General features: G+C 37.6%; 1 protein-coding gene and 1 pseudogene across 1 annotated transcript; one reads left to right on the top strand and one right to left on the bottom strand.

Moving 5' to 3' along the window:
- Positions 1 to 3,484: 3,484 nt before the first annotated feature.
- Positions 3,485 to 18,459, bottom strand: Gbeta76C (guanine nucleotide-binding protein subunit beta-2). Its single transcript, XM_069508585.1, has 9 exons — positions 18,301 to 18,459; positions 15,435 to 15,580; positions 14,728 to 14,861; positions 11,696 to 11,861; positions 11,330 to 11,415; positions 7,917 to 8,032; positions 5,742 to 5,868; positions 5,298 to 5,384; positions 3,485 to 4,770 (listed from the first exon to the last, which is right to left on the bottom strand). The coding sequence occupies exons 1-9, from the start codon at positions 18,367 to 18,369 to the stop codon at positions 4,664 to 4,666; spliced, it is 1,038 nt and encodes a 345-aa protein (XP_069364686.1). The 5' UTR covers positions 18,370 to 18,459; the 3' UTR covers positions 3,485 to 4,663.
- A 3,475-nt stretch (positions 18,460 to 21,934) lies between these two features.
- Positions 21,935 to 22,914, top strand: LOC117995755 (uncharacterized; annotated as a pseudogene).
- The last annotated feature ends 480 nt before the right edge of the window (positions 22,915 to 23,394 follow it).

A 23,394-nucleotide genomic window follows, 5' to 3' on the forward strand; every position in this document is an offset into this window, starting at 1 on the left:
GCCACATCTTTTACATAATTTCTTATCATAATTAAAATTATCTTTATATTTCTTTTCAAACTGGCCAGTAAAGTCAGATTTTGTCAATTTATTTTGTTTTTTATTAAATTTATTAATGTTACAATCCGAATTATTGCTACTATGTGCATTATCCGGAGTATTAGCCAATGTTATCTTCTCTAACTGCATTCTTGTCTCTTGGGATATACGACATGTGTTAATAGCTTTATCTAATGTTAAATCCTTTGTACGTAAAAGTCTATCTTTTACAGTTGTGTCTGTAATTCCACAAACTAATCTATCTTTACACAAACTTTCTGAAAGAACTCCAAAACTGCATGTGCTGCTTAAGTCTCTTAACACAACCACAAAATCTTCGTAAGACTCGCCATCTTTTTGCATTCTTGTAAAAAATTTATACCACATGTTTCATTTTTTTCTGGATTAAAATGGTCTTCGAATTTTTGTATCACTTTATTTATATCATTGCCATGCTCCGCTTTTTCAAAAACAAACGTATTATACATATTTTTAAACATCTTTCGCCTATTGCATTTAACAGCAAGTCTGTCTTTACCCTTGGGCTTTTACCTTCATTGTCCGATGCAATTAGATTTTAAACAAATCTATCAAATGGAAATATTCCACATTTTTTAAATGCAATCGTTATATTAGATGGGGTCATCACTTTAAGTAAAGCCACCCCAACAAGTTCTCCAATATCATAGATAGTGACAGGTTTTCCGGGATTTCTTAACATCCATGATTCTATTGCAGCATTGTAAAATAACTTGAATGGCCCGAATATGCCGACATCCAGGGGCTGTAATTTTCCTGAGGTATGGGGATGCAGGGTCAGCACATGCACCCCTGAAGCTTTGGCCAAATCTAACGCTGCGATGGAAAGATGCGATTCGTGATTATCTAAAATCAGTATGCTTTGATTCTCTGGTGATGAATTTGTATGCTTTATAAAATGTTTAATAACATCTGGAAATAAATCTGAATTCATCCAGCCTGTCGAAGATGCTAAGCCAAGTGTTCCTGTGGGAGTATTTTTACACATAAAAGCTTTGAAATTTTTCCTTGGGAAAACCATGATGGGTGGTAACGCGGACCCACTTGCACTAATTATGCAACAGGTTGTTACTAGCGTGCCCTTTTCACCACTTGTTACCTTTCCCAAACTTTTATGTCCTTTCAGCGCAATAACTCTGAGAGGTTTTTGGACGGTAGTGGTAGACGTCTCATCGAGATTGAAAATTCTAGTTCCGTCTGAAAATGCCGGATTTCTTTTTATTAAATTTTCGAGGTTATCGTAAAATTGATTTGACATTAATTTTATTGAATGCAGTGGCTCTCGCAAGACTGCATGGCTCTGGTCTGCGTAAACTTAACTCTGAATGTCTTTTGCGAAAACCTTTAAGCCAATCTTTGCCTGCCATTTGATTTGTTACCCATGGCCATGATTGAGGAATATTAAGATTGTTCATTTCAGCCATTTGATAGGCTACTTTCCTACATTCTTTTGTGTTTAACCCATAGAACAGTAGAGCACAGTGCCTAAAATAATCGCTAAGAATATCTTCTTGTTCTCTACTAAACACTCTGTTCACTTCATAATTGGGTACCAATCGGATGTTAATTGTGCCTTCTTCTTTAGATTTAAGATAATAGCGTCTTAAAGTCGTAAAAGGAATTCCAGTTGTTTTTGAAACTATGCGGAGACTTTCACCCAACTGGATTCTTGTTATTGCTTGTTTCATATTCTCTGCGGTAGTATTTCCTCTTGTTCGAGCCTTTTCTGGACGTGGCATCTGAAACGAACATTCAGATATCTGCGTACATAATATTGTTAAAGTTAATTTAATACCTTTTACGGCACGTATACCAGCACTAAGTTATAGCAATTAGAAAATATGTTATAAAGAAGCAAAACTTACCTTGAAATGTATATTTTTTTGATCGAAAACAATAAACACTATACAGCGCAACAATACCTGACCGCCGACGCACACTGACTAGGTCGGTCGAGTTCGGTTGCCGAGTAGAAGCGAAGAGTGTAAGGGACAACAAATACGGCTATTGCTTTCACACTTTTAACGAGTGATCCATTGTGTCCGCCCTAACCATTGTTGCCAACCTGACCCTAATTGAGTAGCTAACCTAACTTTCATAATTTGATTTTTAATATGAATATGCCTAGGTGTAATCTTATTGGCAAAATTCAGGTTGGTAAGAATTGATAAGAATCCCACTCAATTTTTTGGTCTTGGGGGTATAGATTCAAAAGCGCCTCTGTCCAGTTTTTTACCCAACACGTTTTTAGATTAATGGCACATTGCATGTTTGTCTGTGACCTCTCATAATTACATACGTGCAAAGCCGTCTCTATCTCATACTAAATTCAATTTGAAATTCTCGGTGAGGTGCAAAAACGCTTCTATTATTTAATGTAGTAACAAAAGCGCTTGTATCCCGCCGCGACCAATCACAGAGCCGGGATGTGTTAGTTAACGTCCGCGTGCTGTTTCTTGAACATTTCGTCCCGTTATTTTATTGATTTTTAATAGTAAAAGAACGCAAAATGGGGTTAATATTGCCTCAGTGCAGCATAATATAGGAAGAAAATGGATCCGCAATGAAAAACAATGGAAACGTAACGTGCATAAGCGTGTAAGGTAAGTTTCCCTGACCATGTTTTGTATGAGAAGATGGTTAATGGACGGGTCAATACCGTGATGACCAAGCAACAATATCGCGGCGAACGCACCTCTTGCAATAAGATTTATTATGATGATTGTTTAATCAGGAAGATGAAGACACTACGCCCAGTGCATGGACCCCTGCGGCAGGTACTTGCGCCGCGGGCACCGGCTCTGGCGGAGACGGCAGCGCAGGAGAGACGAGCTTATCGGCTCTACACATTCCTTAGACATTTAATAATGGAGCTCAAATTCGTTTAGAGGCTAGACGATAACTATAGTATTTAAAAATGCCAAAGATACACGGATTCCATGTGTCGAGCTCCAATATTAAATCTCTCATATTACCTATATCACGACTCTTACTATTAAGTAAAGTTTAGGCTAGTTCCTTTTTTTCAGCAGTACACCGAATTTATAATATTAGCTCTTATCTAACAGTAAATAAGAAATAGAATTAAATTGGCTGACTAATGCAGTCAGATGGAACGACTCTTGTCAAAATACACATTGACTTGGTAGGCAAAATTGCACAAATAGTTTGGATAATGTGGTGTGTTTTAGACTATCAGCTACCACGGTACTGTCATCATCATCATCATGAACAACCCTCACCGGCTCACTACTGAGCGCGGGCTCCATAGAGAACTCTCAGATTGCGGGTTTACCTCACGATGTTTTCTTTCTACGACGAACCAAGTGATATTTAATTAATTTGAATACTTACAACTACGAAAGGCTAAAGGTATTTGTCTGGCTAGTGGTTAATAAAACAATAGTTTGATATCAATCTTTATTAATAAGTAGATAAGTATAAATAGGTACCTACGTATCGTAATATATTTCTGAATAATAAATCATTACATTAATTTAAAAATACGAGTAAATAGCGACAATCAATGTATTATGTACCCTACTCATGTCATGGTACAAATTTTATATTTACCTTTAGTAAAAAAGTAACTTTTTAAAAGCAACATCAGAATATATCATTAACATTGAAAAATTATCTAAAAAATATAGCATTTATATTAAAGATATTTGATTCCGGCGTCTAACGAGACATGTTCAATCAATTAGCAAACATATTATAATTATATAAAAATAGATGGTATGGTTAGAAACTCCTTCGCAACATTCCACCACACACGACATGGTTAACAGCCCGATAACACGTACACCTTGAACATTTACAACACAAGACGCCACGCCTGGGCGACTCACCGGAGCGGGCAGTGCGGCTTGTAATTAAACCGCTTGGCAACGTCAAAAAGTGTTTCAAACGTTTGAATTTAATAAATTATAAAAGTCCTGTTGAAACTAAAATTTAGCAGGTTCTCTGTAGTACTTAAAGACAAATATTTCCATGTAAAAACTATGTGCCAAGTCAGAAATTTTAGTATTAAATAATTCGTTTTAGACTTTTATTTTAGCTTCTTTCAAGATTTTATTTGAACGAGTGAAGTATTATGTATCAAATTAGCAGATTCCTTAGACAATGTCTTTAGGTATATTGTATATTTTTAGCAATGCCGTTATTAATTAATAGTAAATACCTAAAACATTTGATCTAGCGAACCAGTTTTTTCCGCTTAGCCTCAGTGACTCGCCTTAATTCATCGGACGGCAACCCCCCAATCAAATACACGTTAACCTGGATCGGGATCCGGTGGTGTGTGGTCGGCAAGTCGCGTCGGGTCTGCTCGACTGTTCATACTTAGTACCTACTACTGGCGATACCACAAACACAACACTTTTTATATTCTTTAAAAGTTAAAAACCATTATTTAAAAAAAAACATGTCACCGCGGTTTATGGCAAAGTGTTTTATCACTGTGCATTTTAATGTGTGTGTTATAGTTATGTCATGTGGTAAATGTAGAATATGTATATTGTAAGTGTTATCTATTATTTAAATAAAATTAAATTAATTAAATTACACTGTACTATTTGAGTTTCTAGCCCCAAACCCTGACACTCTGGTCCCAGGAGCAGCTGGCCAAAGCAATCCCGTTCGGAGCCATAGAGATGGAAGTCACTCTGTTTTCGTGCGCGGTCAGAGTACCTATAAATATAATACAATTAATGTTTATAATTAAAAAAATACGCTTTAAGTAGCGATGGAGAGGTATGCTTTCCAACTTCCTTCTCCATCGTCCAACCCTTATGATTTACATAAAATTAGAGCGGCCATGCACGGGCAAGAGACCTACAATCTTCCTTTCATTGTTATACCTACAAGCGGGTACTTGAGACTTGATTAGCATTTTGCAGAGGCAAACAGGGAGTAGAGAAGGATTGACAAACTACCCACTACATAAAATGACGACCACGACCAGTCTACCAAGATAACTAAGAAGAATTATTATTCAAACGCAAAAAGTATTTGTTGTTATGTTCTTTAATCACACTGCAAGGGAACAACGGATCGCGCATGGATATAGAGAGGCCTAGAAAATGACATCTCCAGAAAATCTAAGAGTTCCTATGGGATCTTTAAAAATCTTAATTCACGTGGACGAAGTCGTGTGAAGAGGAGTGACGAAGAATGTAATTATCATACGTAGGGAGAAGAAAAACAATAAGTAATACCTGTATGGACTACTTTCAAAGTATCCCAAGAATGTACGGAGTTATCGTCCGAACCGGCGAGCAAATAACGTCCGCTCAGCGACAAACCTGCAAAGAGACCACACGCGTCTATCATTTACGAACAATTGCTTACGTGCAGTGACTTAGGCTCAAGGCTATGTGCACGTGCGGTGTTGACAGTTGACAAGGGTAGATTTAGGTTAGAGTTCAATTTTACTGTGCCATAAAGACTTTGCCAACACCCTACGTCACGCCCCGCGAAGTGTCAAAGTGTTGATAGTGTATTTCTAAACATAGATTTTCTTTATGGTCTGGTGTACTGCCAATGTATTTCAGCCTATATTCACACTTTTTCTAGTCAGTCACAGTCTTCCTAGTGTAGTTGTGAGCGCTGTGGTCGCATTTCGATTCACGGTAAAATTCAGTGTAATAATTTACACTTACCGCAGCTGGTGAAACCGCAGCTGCCCGGTGGCGTATAATGGCCGATCTGTTGGTCGCTGCGAATGTCAAATAGACGGGCCGTCTTGTCTTCAGACGCGGTCGCAAATGCCTGACCGCTGGGATGGTACTAGAAACAAGTGGAGGTATAAAAGGTTTGTTGCAGAAGGGAGTTATAAGTCGGTTTATTGATATATTAGGAGCGTTCATTAGTTAATGTCAATGTTGTGCTATTTTTTTCAACACCATCCTTTTATTTATTCCGCGTTGTGATAACAAAAGTGTAAGTGATGGCGTCTGTACTCTGTGCATGATAAATTGATAATATAGTAATAGCACTGAGAGCCAGATAATTTACATCCACAAAATTGAGCAAAATTCTTCTTAGGCTTTACAAACAATGGATTTCTTGATGATGGAATGGATCCTTCTTGTAAGAATCAATGAACTCTTCAAAATTAATTTAGTTTATGCTATGGTAACATGTACAACACTTTGACAGAAGAACGAAAGGGTAAATGTTTATGTCGTCTCAATGACATGCGATGGACATATTGCAAAGGAGATGTGCGAAATCGGGTGCCTGAAATCGTTCGTAAGTTATACAAAAATATGTAGGTAATAAAATGATGAATTCTATGCATAATTGAATGGTTTTTGTTTCTGTAATATATGGGACAGTCATAAAAAATATATTTTTAAATGAAAAACGAAAACCAATGCTTTTTTTATAGGAGAAATTAGGAATTAGTTTGATTTACAAAGGACTCTTGGTAGTTAGGGTCCATTTGCAAGAAACTGCGACTAACCTACCAACAGATATGAGCCTACTTTTCTCAAATTAAGTTTCTGAGGAGATTCTATAACGGTATTCTCCGCACCGCCCGTTTCCCAGACTCATAAAAGCATGGGGAAGGTGATTACCATCCATAAAGCGGGAAAAGAAAGTCAGAAAGCAACCCTCCTGCCGCACATCGCTAAGCGTCTACGCCCGCGGGCCGAACAGTTCGGCTTTCGCAGCACCCATTCTACGACGCTGGTGCGTCGTCCTTTTAAGGTAAGTATAGTTCCAGCTAGCAATACTGCACCGTCGAGGTCTTCCTTAACATCGAGAAGACCTTCGCTCCTCTCGGCCAACCTACCACTCGTGATCGTGCGGCTGGTAGCATCGTTTCTGTAAGGCAGGTTCTTCCGAGTTTCCGTGGAAGGCTCGGAGGTCTTGAACAAACGTTTGGTTTTGAAGAATTTTAATAACAATACTGTAGAAGAAGAACCAAACAAATATCACAATCATTATTGATAGTTTCAAGCGATTAATGCAGCTTCTGAAAATACAGTTTATACTGCTATACCACTGAATATACAAGAAAATATCTCCTATGATGATTATAGCCAACAACGAGTAAAGCAATTATACTCTCTGAAACAATCATGAACTACGATCAGTAAGGAACTGTAAAGATACTGGAAGATATCTCCTCTAATATACCACTCCTTGAGCAAGAAGTGACACCTTTTAGACCAGACTTTGATATTACTGTGGAGGATGATCTTGGTGATCAGTGAGTCACAAAGTCACAATGAAATATTCAGGGACCTGTCTAAACCAAGGCGTTGGAAGACAGCAAGTATAATCCACGGTCCACTCCACTTTCAATCCTAAGGCTAATGGCACACATATAGGTATGTGTGTGTGTGTGTGTGTGTGAAAAAGTTTTTCATTTGAATAAGGGTTTGACCGAATTTGATGTCAGATACCATCGGAGAAACTGATCCATTAAGCTAGACAATCTCAAGGCCTATGCTCAACAGGCGCGACCTTAGCTCTCTATGAAAAGGGCTGATAAAAATAGTCCAGGTAATCAAAGCTACCTATGAGGACACGCCCGCCAAGGAGCCTTGGACTCGAGGCCTGCATACCATCAGACCCCGGTCTGTCGAGAATACACCAAAAAAGCAAGTGTCGACAATAACTGTACAAAATTCTAACTTAATCGGATGAACGATGGGTGAACGCATACCGTAGCGAACGAACGGATTCACAATACATTAATTTCTTATACTTCTTATACATATAAAGATGAGTTATTTATATAAAGTGGTAAATTAAAATAACTCATCGTTATGGGGTTTGGTCTTAAGGCAAGTCTTTGGTTTTGGCAATGGTGATTTACTCACACAAACGCTATTGACATCAGCTTCGTGTCCAAAGAAAGTCTGCTTTGCTTTCTCAGCACGCACGTCCCAAAGCTTGCAGGTCCGGTCCACTGAGCCGGTGACGTAGGTCTTCATATCTGTAAATATTTATATCTCGTTCTCTGCGTCTTATTCCTCATTGCTGAGGATCGTGACTGTACGAATAACAATATCTAATGAAATGTAATTTCAGAGTAATATAAGTAGGTAAGCACTACTACCTATGCTAGTTTTTTTAGCGCCAATTATCTATCTAAACAACATTTTTGAACGGTTTACTCTGTAACTTTATTTCACTTTAATAAAAGTTTATGTTTCATAAATGTAAATCAAACTCAAAAATGGCGCCATGCACAACGTATCGCAGTAGGTGGAGCCTATCAAAAATCACTCAAAAATATACCACCGATGCCAATTTAACATTGAAGCGAAGAAAAATCTCAACGTTATTGACCTTGAGAGGGTGTGGATGTTTTATTGTATTGATGTATGTTGGTATACATTTGGTTCCAAAAAAGCAGTCATTGTATGTACATTTCTTTAAATATTGTTACTCGTAGCCTTTCCCACTATCTCATATTGATTGCGGTCGTTTTGCATACCTAATAATGCGGGTTTCCCAAGATCCTTCTGCTTACGACTTGACTAATTCTAATTCTGACACCTAGGTTCAACGACTATCAAAAATTGGGACCGACGGCTCAAGGAGCTCTCCGAGGTACGGTGGAATCGAATGTCAAAATTGTACCTAGAAAGTAGGTCGCCAATATATAGGAATCTACTAAATGCGGAGTTTGTCATAGTACTAGATCAATAATTTGACTTAAAATGGATTCAATCAACCCACTGACCTCTAATCAACACGTTAACGCAACAAGTACTAATCTAGACCTGTTTTTGAAGCAATTTTATTTTCGACATGTTGGCGCTGGTAGCAGCAGTGAACGTTATGAGAGTGTGCTCGGAACTAAATGTTAATTTATAACCTATCGCCTCTGCTGTGTACCCTTGCCGTTGACCAACTACTGTATAAGTGGGCTGAACTCCGCATCGACTCCCAGGGATACGCCGACGACCTGCTGGTCACCGTGAGAGGAAACTGCCAAAGTACTCTTTCGTGCCTTATACAGAGATCATTCCATTGAAAATTCCAGGGTCTGGACGAGCCCTATACGCCGCCAAATCAGAAGTAGAAAAAGAAGATGTAACCTACACCTCATCCGTCAATGTCAGGCGCTAATGCATAAACGTAGTCTTCACTAAGGGAAGCACATACTGCACCCAAGGATGCGAAAATCATCTTGGCCAAGATACTGCTGCTGTTCCTGGCGGCAATCGGTATTAGACGAGAACGGTAAAATGGGGGCGGTCAACGTGATAGAGAATATAGAAGCCTACGGCTGTAGAGAGTAGAAAAAAAGCAGAAAAAGACGGCAGATGGAACCCGATATAAAGTGGAATCCTGATCTTGAGAATATCCCACCCAATCCCAAAATCTTCTAAAAAGCGATTTGAGTGTTTTTATAAGTAGTGTGTGTTTGGTTTTTGTTACAACAGATCAGGTTCTTTTATTTTTATTCTTAATATATCATTTATCTTATCTAATCTATCTCCTTTCCCATTCAAAATTCCCGCCAAAATACGAGCCGCGTGGAATGGAACGCAACCGGAGAAACATATACAAGATGGCGAATCGCACTCGAACGCGAGCCCACGCCGCTCCGACAAAAGTTCAAGTTTTGGGCTAAAATGTGACCTAAACATCCGAATAAGACTATCCGCTGGCCAGCAAGTGTTTCGAGAGTGTGTGACTGCAAGTACAGAAGAAGAAGTCTAAAACCCTAGTGCATCCACAAGTGCAGCGCCGGAGACAAAGTAGGTGTTCCTGTTTTGTTATTTGATTATTCCTGGTGCCTTCCCGTCCCAATATTTAACAGTGTGTACTATGTAAAAAGCGTTTGAGGTAAATTGTCGAACTCTAATCAGTAATCGATTAATTATAATTTATGAAATGAGTATTAATTACTTTAAAGTAGAAGGTAAATTTGTAATATAACAAAATATGGTGAAATACTTTTTCGGCTTCAAACTGAATTATACTGTTGAAATCTATACACATAATTTCAGATTATCTTCAAGTATGGCGTAGAGTAATTCTAATCATGTAGGTATTATGTTGATTGCATGTTTTAACTTTCATATGTAAAGATTTTATTTAAGTATTTAAAAGTGATGGAATTTTACTTATCTAAATATATAAAAGGAAAACGTGACTGACTGACTGACTGATCTATCAACGCACAGCTTAAACTACTGGACGGATCGGGCTGAAAGGAGATCGCCCGTGAACGGGCCCTCTTTTGTGGCGTCGTGTCAAAACTTAACATAAATTATAAAAAAATGTGTTATTTTTTTACGGTTATGTTTTATTACGACTTTTCTTTCACTCTATTATTGAAAATATCCACAATTACTGTTAGAACCGTAATTATCCATTTATTTTGAAGAAGTATTAATCTAAATATATAAAAGGAAAAGGTGACTGACTGACTGACTGACTGATCTATCAACGCACAGCTCAAACTACTGGACGGATCGGGCTAAAATTTGGCATGCAGATAGCTATTATGACCTAGGCATCCGCTAAGAAAGGATTTTTGAAAATTCAACTCCTAAGGGGGTGAAATAGGGGTTTGCAATTTGTGTAGTCCACGCGGACGAAGTCGCGAGCATAAGCTAGTTAAATATAACCTTAATATCAGCAACATAAAAAATAAGATTTCTTTATAACCAGGGTGAATAAATGAAAATCGTTTGCAGAATATAAAAAGGTAATTATTTGTCTACACAATAAAATTAAAACCATGGTGACATTAGGGGGGGCCCAAAGCTCCTAAGAAAATGGGCAATCTCCTTTGGCATGCAGATAGCTATTATGACGTAGGTATCCGCTAAGAAAGGATTTTTGAAACTTCAACCCCTAAGGGGATGAAATAGGGGTTTGAAATTTGTGTAGTCCACGCGGACCAAGTCGCGAGCATAAGCTAGTCTTTAATATGAACTGCTTTGAAGATAAAAAGAGCCACTTTGGATAACGCCATGTCTTATTAAAAACCTTCACCGTAGTCGCTGCCGCAAAACGCTACTGGTACGTGACGTGACACACGTCAACGCCTGCCGACACCGCACCGCTTCCCGCTAAGCCTAAATTCGTAGCCAGGTCATTAGATCTCATTGTAAGCAATGACGTTGTAAATAATCTAATTGAAAAAAATTCGGACAAGCTTGGTGACATGCGTGCGGTTTTTGAAAACTTGCGCTGAAGAGCTTGGACTTGCTTTTAACAACGCACATAATATGACGTCAATTAACTTGAAAAGTTATAAAAGATTTACCGGGAGCTAAAGAAATGGTGACGACATCGCCCGCATGTGCATCAAATTCCACTTCCCTCTTGCCCGCCTCCAAGTCCCAGACGCAACTAAAAAATAAGCACCGTATTGAAAACTTCCTCCGTTTTTTGAATAGAGATTGTGAAATAAAATAGTTAATAACTAAATGTAGCAATCAACGTCTGACCGCGTAACCGCTCTGGCAGTGCATTTGCGTCCGCTGATTGCTCTTCCCTTTGGTTGGTTTTATTTAGAAACCGTTTCGTATAAAGCTTCCACACCAATTTATCCCGGTTCCAGCTTAGACATAGCCACTTACCGATGGTGCAATAAAAAAGCATAAGATATCATAAAGAATATAGCCTCTACATCTTCATGTCCCCGGAGCCGGTGAGGATGTGCGTGTCGTCGAGGAATCGGCAACTGCTAAGGAAGCCCTCGTAGCCGGCCAGCTCGCGGACCATCTTCGCCGACCCCGTCGCGTCACGATTATTCACATCGTACACCGTGCACATGTTGTCCATACCGCCACATGCTGAGAACATAACGGGCAGTAAGGAAAAAACAGTTTATATCATAAGTTTTTCCGTACACCAATGCCGTCGACAGTAGATAGGTACCTACACGTAACACATTAATTTAGTGCTATAATACTAAAAAGCTAAATAACAATTATGTACTTATTAATTATTATGATTAACAATCTACAATACTGAACTAAATGTAGGTAAGTAAGAAAAAGTTCGTTATTTATATCACAGCGGAGTAGTAACACACGATGAGCGTAACACGCTCACTTACACAACTTCGTGTATGGTATTTTAAATTCTGGTACAGTTGATTATTTTATTTAAGTTCAATGTATCTGTGGGGACCAACTAACTGTGGGATTTTTAGACCGCGTTAGGACGTCGCGCAACTGTTTGTTGTTAAACAATGATAATTCGCAACAAACGAAATTCCAAGAATTGCACCTGTATACCTATTCTTGGTCGCTTGCCGCCGGTATTAACCGGTAATTACTGGGTTAAGCGTAAGGGAGTAGGGTGAATTAGGGAAAGCTATAAAAGGGCTTTTCCCACATTCCCCATGTCCAGTCGTTCTATTTCACCTTCCCGTGCGGTCGCTGCGTCCATCTTCTGGATAATAAAATAATAATAAAAAATAATAAAATAGAACACTTCTGTTCCGTGTAAATAATTATCATTCTGTAAATACAAACTTTTTAGTGTAACTTTTTACTTTGTATATAATGTGGATAAATTAAAATAATGTACATAACTTGGGTATTATTTACAATCTGACGGAGTCCTAAGACCCATACGGTACTCCACATATTGGTGACTTTCCGACAATTTTAAATCAACATTTTTAATTTTTGTGTTTAAATATGTAATTACGTAAATTAATTTTAATTTTAAATATTTTTACGTAAAATTTTAAATAATGTCGGACACACAGTGCGCGAGTGAAAACGCGACTGACTCTAAACTTTTCCGGATCGGTGTTAAAACTCCATCGTTTTGGCCTGAGAAACCAAAACTTTGGTTCGCGCAGCTTGAAGGCCAGTTTGCCTTAGCTAAAATCACCGCGGTCAATACCAAGTTTTATCACGTGATCTCAGTCATACACAGAGTGTATATAGTGATTCAGAGTTATATGGGTCGGAGGCAGAGTTCCAAAAATATAAAACTTCAACTTCGGCACAATCAGACCCAATCACATTTTGGTCTCAGCTTCCTCCAATACTAATTCATCTAGGAGCCTCTGTTGGGATTAGTATCATTTTAGCTCTTGTTATTCCTTCAATATTAAAATTGTGTAAAAGAGTTATTGAGAAAGGAGAGTCTGAATTAGAAGACAAGTTACATGTGTCTCATAGACGAACACAACATCGATCCTCACATCGTCCTGTTTGGAAATAAATCAAAATGATTATCGAATATTATTCTTTTCTACTTATCATTCTTATTCAAAGTTCTTAAACCGTACATATATTCATCCTTAATCAATTCTCTTATATAAAAAAATAAAAATAATAATACTCAAGTTTGTAGTATAGGTTTTTTGTCAAAAAGCTTTCTAAATAGTCTTTTATCGTCCGATGCCAACATTAAAATCATGATTTCGGTAAATTTGATTATGCTAGGATTTGTCTTTCCTGAAATTATTGTCAGTGATCACATCTCCTATCCGTCTGGAATTCTGATCAAGCTTACCAATGAGACCATTAAACCTTTATCTGACATGTATATCTTCAGAGAAAACTCGTCCATTACTTATCACTCATTCCCTATTCCTCCCGACTGCTCAACCATTGTGGATACAGAAGAAGAACAGCTCCCCGTTACGGTCACAATCTGGAAGTTGGATCAAGATTCCAGAGCTGAGTGGGGACTTTTAATTTGGAAAGAGGAGATTGAAACACTATGTACTTGGGATTTCTGGGGTACGTATAAGGGATCAGAAATCTCAAGATCTGTTATACGTCTTCATCAAAATCCAGAGAAGGGATTAATTGATCAGTATTGGTTGATTGAAGAAAATGATATTGTTGAATTAGATCAGGTTCCTTATAGAAATCGTTATTACTGCTACTGGTGTAGAAATGAGTACCCAGGAAAATATCAAATGACATTTCTAAAAAGGTTCGTATAGTCAGATTTCCAGATGGGACATTGAAAGCTCCTCATGGTTCTTGGAACCTCATGAGGAGGGTTTGTTGAGAGACAGCATGAGAGTTCTATATATAGAGACTGTCGGGAACATTATTCAATGCATCTTTAAAATTTACGAAATCAGAGGGGGAATTTTGTCTCAAGCAGTTCAAGGAAATCTCATAATATCATTACCTACCATCAATTTGCAATTTTTATGCAAAAATAAACAGGGTGTTCATATTACGGGGGGTATTAAAACCTGTTTCATTTTTAAAATCTCCCTAATACGATCAGCCTGTCGCTCAATAATTTTATTTATTAGTATATTCCATAAGTTACGTCTTGTAATATTAGGCAAGTTAATTGCCATGTAATCCATTGTTATACTTTTCTTCAGTACTTATTGTATGAACCTATTAAATAAATTAAATAACTACAAAAATAACTATGTCTCTTATTTTGCACGTACTTGCAAGTTTGAGATAACAAAGTGACATGCTGTCAGAGTGAACCAAAGAGTAAATGTATATGGAGTGAACTGTGACAATGTTGGAACAAAAATTAGACGAAACGTAAATCTGTCAAAACGAAACGTAAATCTGTCAAAACGATACATACTTGTCGGGGGAGGCCAAGGAGCCAGAAACGAATCATTGATGATGTTAAACTATTTGTGAGATTTTGCCTATTAAAATATTTCCAACAGTTTGCAACACAAAACAAGAAAACATTTACTCGTACCAACAAAATTTCCCGAAGGGGCGAATGCGACGCTCATGACCCAAGCGGAGCGTAAAGGTATTACTTGCACCTTGTTGCCGCTCCATGTATCCCAGATTATAAGTTTACCGTCCAAGGAGCCCGTCACACAGTGCCTGAAACGATCAAACTGCTAAGTGCTAACAAAAAATTCCTTAAGTTGGGTAAGTTATAATAAAGCTTCCATTCAACTTAGACTCTGCTACGGTGTATACAAAAATGAATGAAGATAGATATTCTTCGAAGTGCGAGTCCGGAACGAGGGTTCCGTACTACAGTCGTATTTTTTCGACATTTTGCACGATAATTCAAAAACTATGATTCATAAAAATAGATAAAAATCTGTTTTGGAATGAACAGGTGAAGACCTTTCATATGATACCCCACTTGATATACCTACTTAGTTATCTTACTTCGAAAATTGAAAATACTCATTATTAGTTCATGACCACAATTTAATTTTTTTTGTGTGATTCACGATTTTCAGATTTTTTCCCGAATGTCTGCTACAAGACCTATCTATCTGCCAAATTTCATGATTCTAGGTCAACGGGAAGTACCCTGTAGGTTTCTGGACAGACCGACAGACAGACAAGAAAGTGATCCTATAAAGGTTCCGTTTTTCCTTTTGAGGTACGGAACCCTAAAAATAAAAAACCTAGCTCTGTCAAATATCTTTTTGTTGTTACCTAGAATCACCGCTGTAATGTACAGAGTTAACTTTATTGATGTGTCCTTTCAAAGTTTTCTTAGACACGAAACGTATCTTTTGAACGTCACCCATATCTCCACATTTCTCTGCGAGCTTCGTGTCGGCCACCTTTTCTTGTTCCGCCTGCAATTACGAAAATAAATTAGAAAAGAAAAGAGTCTTTTGGGATGGTGAAATGGAATTTCTCATCAGCAACATCTCAGAAAATATCCCGCACCCGTACCTGCATTACGCAAAGGGGTAGGGGATGAATTTCGAAAACGCTGATACAACTGACTTTACTGACTAACTTGACCGATGTAAATGGGGGCATCATCTAGGGGCAAAACACATTACCCGTGCTAGTTATCATTTTATTTAGTTGGGTGACGATTGTTTACAACCAATATATTCCTTAGTTTGTAATCTATGTAGCATAGAAACATAACCGAATGTTGCTACTCCCACTACGAGTAAAAAGCAAGAAACCTGCATTGCGAACAAAAGTACTAAAAGTTGTGGGACAAAGACAAAAAGTATGGGTTTCATTCAGGTTGGGTTAAACGAAGCACCAAATGGCATTACTATTTTTATTGCAGTTCATGTAAATTTGACTTGAGATGTGGTGGATATAAAAGGGTTTTGGATAAGCATGCAGAATCTAATAAACAAACAAGAAACCATTTAAGAAACAGACTTTCCACAGAAACACTAACTGGTCTACTTTTTACAAAAAGTAACATAAAAAAACAGCGAAGCTTCGCAAGAGCACCTTAAATTTTTTAACAAATATAATATATGTAAATTTTATTTACCTTACCGCAAAGCCATCGAACACGAACTTGAGCAGCGCATCACTTATGTAGATGATGTTTGATACCTAGTGAAAAACTTGCCAAGCTGATATAAGTTGGCACTAGGTTTAGAAAGATGATCAGCATTGATACTATACGCTCGTCGTCAGAGAAACCTTGAGTTTCAATCGAGAGGCCTATCTCGTCGCAACAAGCAGAAGCAAACGACGCTTACCGCAAAGCCATTGAGTTTGAACTTGAGCAGCGCAGCACTTATGTAGATGATGTTTGATACCTAGTGAAAAACTCGCCAAGTGCCAAGAGTTGGCACTAGGTTAAGAAAGATGATACTCTATCATGTGTAATCTCCTCACAATAATAATAGGGGTTAAAGTATGAAATTGCCGTTTTATTGTAATAGGTACTTCGAATTGACATAGAACCTTCATGGTTTGAGATTTTTGAGTGAAACTTTTTTCATACGGTTCGGTTAGTTCTTCTTTAAAAAAATGTGCAACATTCGATTATCAATTTTCAGTTGCTTTTTTTATTCAGCTTAGACAATAAAGATGGATACTTCGAAAATTCGTGTGATTTTTGAATACGAATTCCGACGCGGAACTAACGCGGCAGAACCAGCTCGCAATATTAATGTTGCGTTTGGAGAGGGGACTGCTAATGAACGCACTGTGCTATTTTGGTTTAAACGCTTTCGTGATGGAAACTTCGATTTGAAGAACGAACCACGTGGAAGACCGCCCACACAGGTGAATAACAATGATTTGAAAGAGATGGTGGAAGCCGATCCGAGCCAAACTACCCAGGAATTAGCGGCATGGTTTAACGTTACCTTACCAACAATATTGACTCATTAGCGTCAAATCAATAAAATAAAAAAATATGAAAAATGGGTGCCTCATGATTTGACTGATCTGCAGAAAGAAACGCGTGTTGAAACTTGCGTTGCCTTGTTGAATCGATACAGAAATGAAGGAATATTGGATCGAATTGTGACATGTGATGAAAAATGGATTCTTTACGATAATCGTAAGCGGAAAATGCAGTGGCTGACCCCAGGTCAAACGCCGCAACAGTGTCCTAAAGCAAAGCTTACCAACAAAAGCTAAATTCACCCAGACGAAGTCGTGAACATCATCTAATTTTTTAAGGAATAACTTTTAGGTCAGCAGCATAAAAATTTACAAGTGAATTTCGAAAACAGGGCCCTAAAGTGTCTAAATAAAGACTTTAGAAAGAATCTCGTGGCCTTACTCAAACAAGATACCAATGAAGCAATTTACTAGAAAATTTCGAGAGCGCTGTCGTAAAGGTTTAAAATAAAGCATTTAGACAGAATCAAATTTTCGTGATCTTACTCAAACAAGATGTCAATGAAGCAATTGACTAGGAAATTTCGAAAGCAGCGTCCTACAGGTTCGAAATAAAGCTTTTAGACAGAATCACATTCTCGTGACCGTACTCAAACAAGATGTCAATAAAGCAATGAAAAGGGCATTGATGATGAATGATCCAGGTAGATACCTATTTTAATCAGCAAATCACAAAGTACACAAATACAAATTTCCTATGTATCTAACCTATTCAAAAGCTAGCAATACCCAATTCAAAATCAGCTGGTTGTTTATACATGCCTCCAGTATTCCCAAGGGGAGTCAAGAAATAGCTAGAGCATACTGAATTGGATCACACTCAAATAAAAACCGACCGGTAGTAGTGACCTTTAAGTTGATATGGTTATTCCCAAGGAGGTCAAGAAATTGCTAGAATATACTGAATTGTATCACACTCAAATAAAAACCGACCGGTAGTAGTGACCTTTACATCAACATGGAAAAAACATCTTGAGCAAAAAAATAAACCCAGTCTTCCACAAGGCATATATGAAGTTTGTATAATATAAATAAGTAACCACATTTTTTACAAAAACTTCATGTTTTGTAAAATGTAAAGATGGAAATGAAAATCTTGACTATTATTATTATAATTTGCATATATTATCCTAGTATCACTACTATAACAACCAAGAATTTATGATTTACAAACACCTACCTTGCATTTTGCGATAAGGTCCGTCAACTCTTTTTTAAGAGCTGCAGTTTCGGGATCGTCTTTGGGCATTTTAATTTAATGTCTTTCAACTTTTGAAAACAAACAGAGCACTTCCTACACAGAGATCCACTGGCTGTTTGTTATAATATACGAGGCAACCAATGCTAATGCAATTTATCTAATTGGATTTATGTTAAGCCTTGAAGCATTATAGCTGCTCCACTTAGCTTGACATAGTTACTTTCAGGCGAACGCAAAAAAAGATCAACAGATTATTTTTTCTTAATGAATATCGGCAAAGATCATACAAAATTTTATCTTGAATGCGTCTATGTAGGAAAAAATATTAATACCACAGGGGGTCCATTACTTAAACATAATCACCAAGATTTTTCATTTCAGGATTCATCCAAAAAAAGATATTAATATTTTTATATTTTGAGATTATGAAAGTAACGTAGTGGTTACATACTCTTTGGTTGGTAGTATATGCAAAATTGATGCATTCTCTTTGGTTGGTAGTATATGCAAAATTGATGCATTAATATTATCAAGTAAAAACACTTAAGAGTTGTGTGCCCAATTCGTGAGTCAGAGACTTTGACAAGTGACATTTGCAACTGCAAATGCACGAATCACGCGCATGCGCACAAAGAGTAGCAAACGAACACAGCTAAGATACTTACCTACTAAACAATGGTCCTTTATATGTAATAGTCATTAGCATTGTCTATAAAAGATCTCTTTCAGTATTTAACACGATGTACTAGTCTTAGTCTGTGATTATAGTTTAGTTGTTATAACGTAAACAATTCCGATTTGACAATGGAACCAAGATCCCTATGAATCACGGATAGTTGGTAACTCCCTCTTCTAGAAAGGCAATATGCAACCAATCCGGAGCAAGGCTCTCATATTTTGATAGAGCCAAAACACACGAGTAGATATAGACCAGAAAGGAAACTTGTGATTAAAGATACACTAGAAACTGGAAAAAAACTGCGAATACAACTGAAATACAAGTCTTGAAGTTGTTATTTAATTTGTAAGTATAATTTCCTTTTAACCCAATTTTTACCATGTTTTATCCTTTAAGGTTTTATCTCATTCAGATGCATATGCTATCTCTATGTTCAGATAACATTCCAATAATCTATTAAAAATCCCAAGTTTTTATTCATAGAGATAGTATACATAGAGGTAACCATAACGTGTTGACTGTTGCCGCTCTTGTACATCTATGTGTCAAAGAGGTATTGTTATCTCCGTCTTTTTCAGGAAACCTCCATTCGTGTAAAAGCGCGTCGCTCTATCGGTGAAAATAGTGACCAGTATAGTTGACAGGTGCCCCCTTAAGCAGACAAAACATTGGGGTTTGATGCAACATTTTTACCAAATATTTAAAAATCAGATAAATCAGGGTCAAAATTACACTAAAAAGTGGAAACAAAATGTGTGAAGCTGTATTTTGTGCATCCAGATCTACGAAAGGAGGCGTAAAAGTTCCAGAATTGTATTTTCACGGGTCAGTCTTTATAATTATTTCGTCGCTACCAACCGCGATTTTTACTCCGAAAATCGCTGAAAATTAAAGATTTGCATATTATAAGTGTAATCATCCCGTGACAAAGTAACAAAATCACGTTTCATAGCGTAATTTAATATTTATTTAATGCATTCTTTTTAGGCCTCATTTGTAGTGATGTGTGTACATACATTATCGATAAAATCAAATTTATCGTTTTTATAATATTTGCATACTTTTGTAGATTTCCAAAATGTCCTGAAATTAGAAATGCCACACATTTAACAGATTGTAAAGAGAGTCGCAGGGAGTCGGATGGTGTTGGCGCAAGACCGTGGCGTGTGGAAATCCTATCCTAGAGAGTATCGAGCAGCTATAATATGCCAGCTGATCTTAACTTAGATCTGATTTGTTTCACGTATAAAGAAGATCCTAAAAGTCACATTTCTTATCTACCTACATTTGAAGCGGTGGGAAGTAGAACCAATAAATTTGAATTAATTAAAATGTGTTTCCTTTTATACTAAGTACTAGCTGATGATGCCCGCGACTTCGTCCGTGAGGATTAGTACCTTTCCTTTGTTACTTCTCCGTCCTCTCAAATATATCTATGCCAAAAATCAAGTCGATTGGTTGTTTAGTTAGGGCGTGAAGGAAGGACAAACACACTTTCGCATTTATAAATAAAAAATATTCGAAGAAATTTACTGTTTTTTAATGAAAGTGTTCCGTCATCTGAACATAGAGAATTAATTTAGCTGTAATATCGATATCCTTAAAAAATTCGTCGTCCCAACCGTAGATGGGTGCACACAGTGACAAGATGACGCACGCACACATAAATGAATTGACACGCATTTGGAGCTTAGTATCCATCCAGGTAGTCATTCATCTAAGTTTTTATTCTTCTATTAAAAATCAGATATAAAAACCTTTTTCATTTATTCTTCTTTTAATATAAACCCTCATTTAAAACAACAGCGATTATAAATACTTGTCAAGATGGCAATGGCAATAAGTGTTGCCATTAATTTTATTTTAATTAAGACTTACAATATATAAGTTGTTTAATAGCTCTTGGATAATGCTCTAGAAATAAAAGAAAGAAAAGAAAATATTCAACTTTTTAGACGTCCAGTAAACTCAACACTAATATACAGTACCTACGCGGCAGAAAATAATGTACATCGACCTTTAGAAAGAGGTAGCGGTTTTGTAGAGCATCGCCTCATCGCACAGGGCCATTCAAACAATATGCCAAATGCATATGGGTTTCAAGCAGCATGTAAGACGTTAATGGTAAATAATTTAACATCTCCTCATTCTGTCGGGGCAAATTGTGAAAATGATGGGGACTTTTGCCTAAACAATTTAAAAAATCTTATAAAAAGTAGCGAAAAGAGTAACGAAGAAAATACAGAAAACATAGAAATAGATTTTAATGATTTGAACATTAAAAATATAAATACAAATAAACTAATTGAAGGCAAATCTCCGACAGATGTAGAGAGGTGTGCGGCAGTAGCATATTGCAGTGGATGGCTTGTGACAAATGTGCAAATAAAAGTTTTCAAAGGTTGTCCTGAATGCATTGAAGTGTTTAAAAGTAAGGAACCTGGAGGCTTTTCATAAACATATTAAAATTAGCGAATACAATGACAAAGGATGGATATGTTATCCAACGAGAAACATTTTTGATTGCTTCGCTGAGATCGAAATCACGTAATTGAAATTTTGAAAAACAGAAGTAATAAAAATAAAATACAAGAATACGTAAAAGTAATACTATTATCGAATAAAAATTTTAACTTTATATCATGTAGCTCACATAGAGACAAAATTATTAATTTTTTGACCAAGGAAACTGTCATATTTTTTATAAATAACTGGTGCAAAGATATTAATTTTATTTTAAATGGAAAAATTCACTTTTTCGATTCAAGAGATCCACTTAAATGTGATGCTATAAGCAAATGTGATGCTATCAGCTTACAATATATGCGCAAGAAATAGCGTGAGCAGTCTCAGTTGTTCCTCGCCCGCCGTAGTATTAAGTCCTTCCTTATCAGTCAGAAAAAAGGACGGTATACTTTTGCAACGACCTGTACGATGGCACAACAACAAACAACGGTGGTGAAGCTGGAAGGCGCAAGTCTGGCGTCTATATCTCTCGCATCGAAGATCCCAGAATTTTGGACCGACCAACCCAGAGTATGGTTTATCCAGCTCGAGGCTATACTGGCACCACAGAAGCAAGGAGACACGTCTAAGTTTAACCTCGTGGTATCCAAGTTGGGCAAAGAGGTTATTCAGCAGGTGACGGACATCCTGGTCAATCCGCCGGAGGAACGTAAGTACGAGGCGCTCAAGGAAAGTTTGCTAGGCATGTACGAGGAGTCGGCGATCCGCCAGATACAGAAGCTCATCGGGGAAATGGAGCTGGGCGATCAAAACCCAGCCATCTACTCAGGAAGATGCAGGATCTGGCCAGGGGTAAAATTAGCGACGATACCCTAAGCGTACTGTGGCAGAAGCTGCTACCAGCTGCAGCACGAGGCGTGCTGGCTGCAACGGAGGCCAAAGACTTGGACCGGTTGGCCGTCATAGCAGACAAGGTGATGGAGAGCATGAAGTCGCAACCGGTTGCAGAAGTGTCAGCGAGGGAAGAGACACCTGGAACATCGTCGATGGCGGCGCAGTTAGCCAAAATCACCGCGCGGTTGGACCAGATGGACAGGTGCAGACACAGCTGGCGAGGCAGGCGAGGTCGCGGAGGGTTCCGTGGCCGTTCGCGTTCCCGTGGGGGAGAATACAGCAAGTCCAGGCGTACCCCGGATAGCCCGGACTGGCTCTGCGTGCATCATTATAAATATAGGCAGAGAGCTAACCGCTGCGAACAGCCGTGCAGTTGGAAGAAAAATCCGGAAAACTAATGGAGATGCAGGTTGAACCGGTGGGTACCTGCGTCGACTTGGGGAACCACCGATTATGCGTTACAGATAAGGACAATGGCATGCGATATTTGATCGATACAGGAGCAAACATTTCAGTGCTGCCTAAAACTTATAAATCTGTGTGTGATAGTTCAGTGAATAGTAAATATAGACTTTATGCCGCGAATGGCAGTGAGATACGTACTTACGGAACAAAGACCTTAGTGCTAAAGAACATCGGCGTGGGATTACCTGAATGTTTTAGGAAGCGTCTAGAAATGTGACCTATGCAAAACTTAGTAATTTAATTGGTTAGTTTTTATACAAAATTAGTTTTGTAAGACTTTATCGTAGATTAAATTATTAAATTAATAAATTATTATTTGATTAAATTCATATCCGGTGTTGGTTATAATGACAAAACATTACCAGAGTTGCCACTCTAGAAAAAGTTACCTTTAAAATTGGTATTTCGTTATTATTAAGTAATAAATAAAACCGTTTATAAATCAATGCTTACAAACTATATTTATTATTGTGCTAACTATTACCCGCAGCTTCGCCCTCACGTGGCTCAAGGAAAGAATAATTATTGAGGGTTCGTTACAACAATTTTTGATGTAATAGTTGGTTTGT

The sequence above is a fragment of the Maniola hyperantus genome, chromosome Z (genome assembly GCF_902806685.2).
Source record: "Maniola hyperantus chromosome Z, iAphHyp1.2, whole genome shotgun sequence".
In the NCBI taxonomy this organism is placed as follows: domain Eukaryota; kingdom Metazoa; phylum Arthropoda; class Insecta; order Lepidoptera; family Nymphalidae; genus Maniola; species Maniola hyperantus.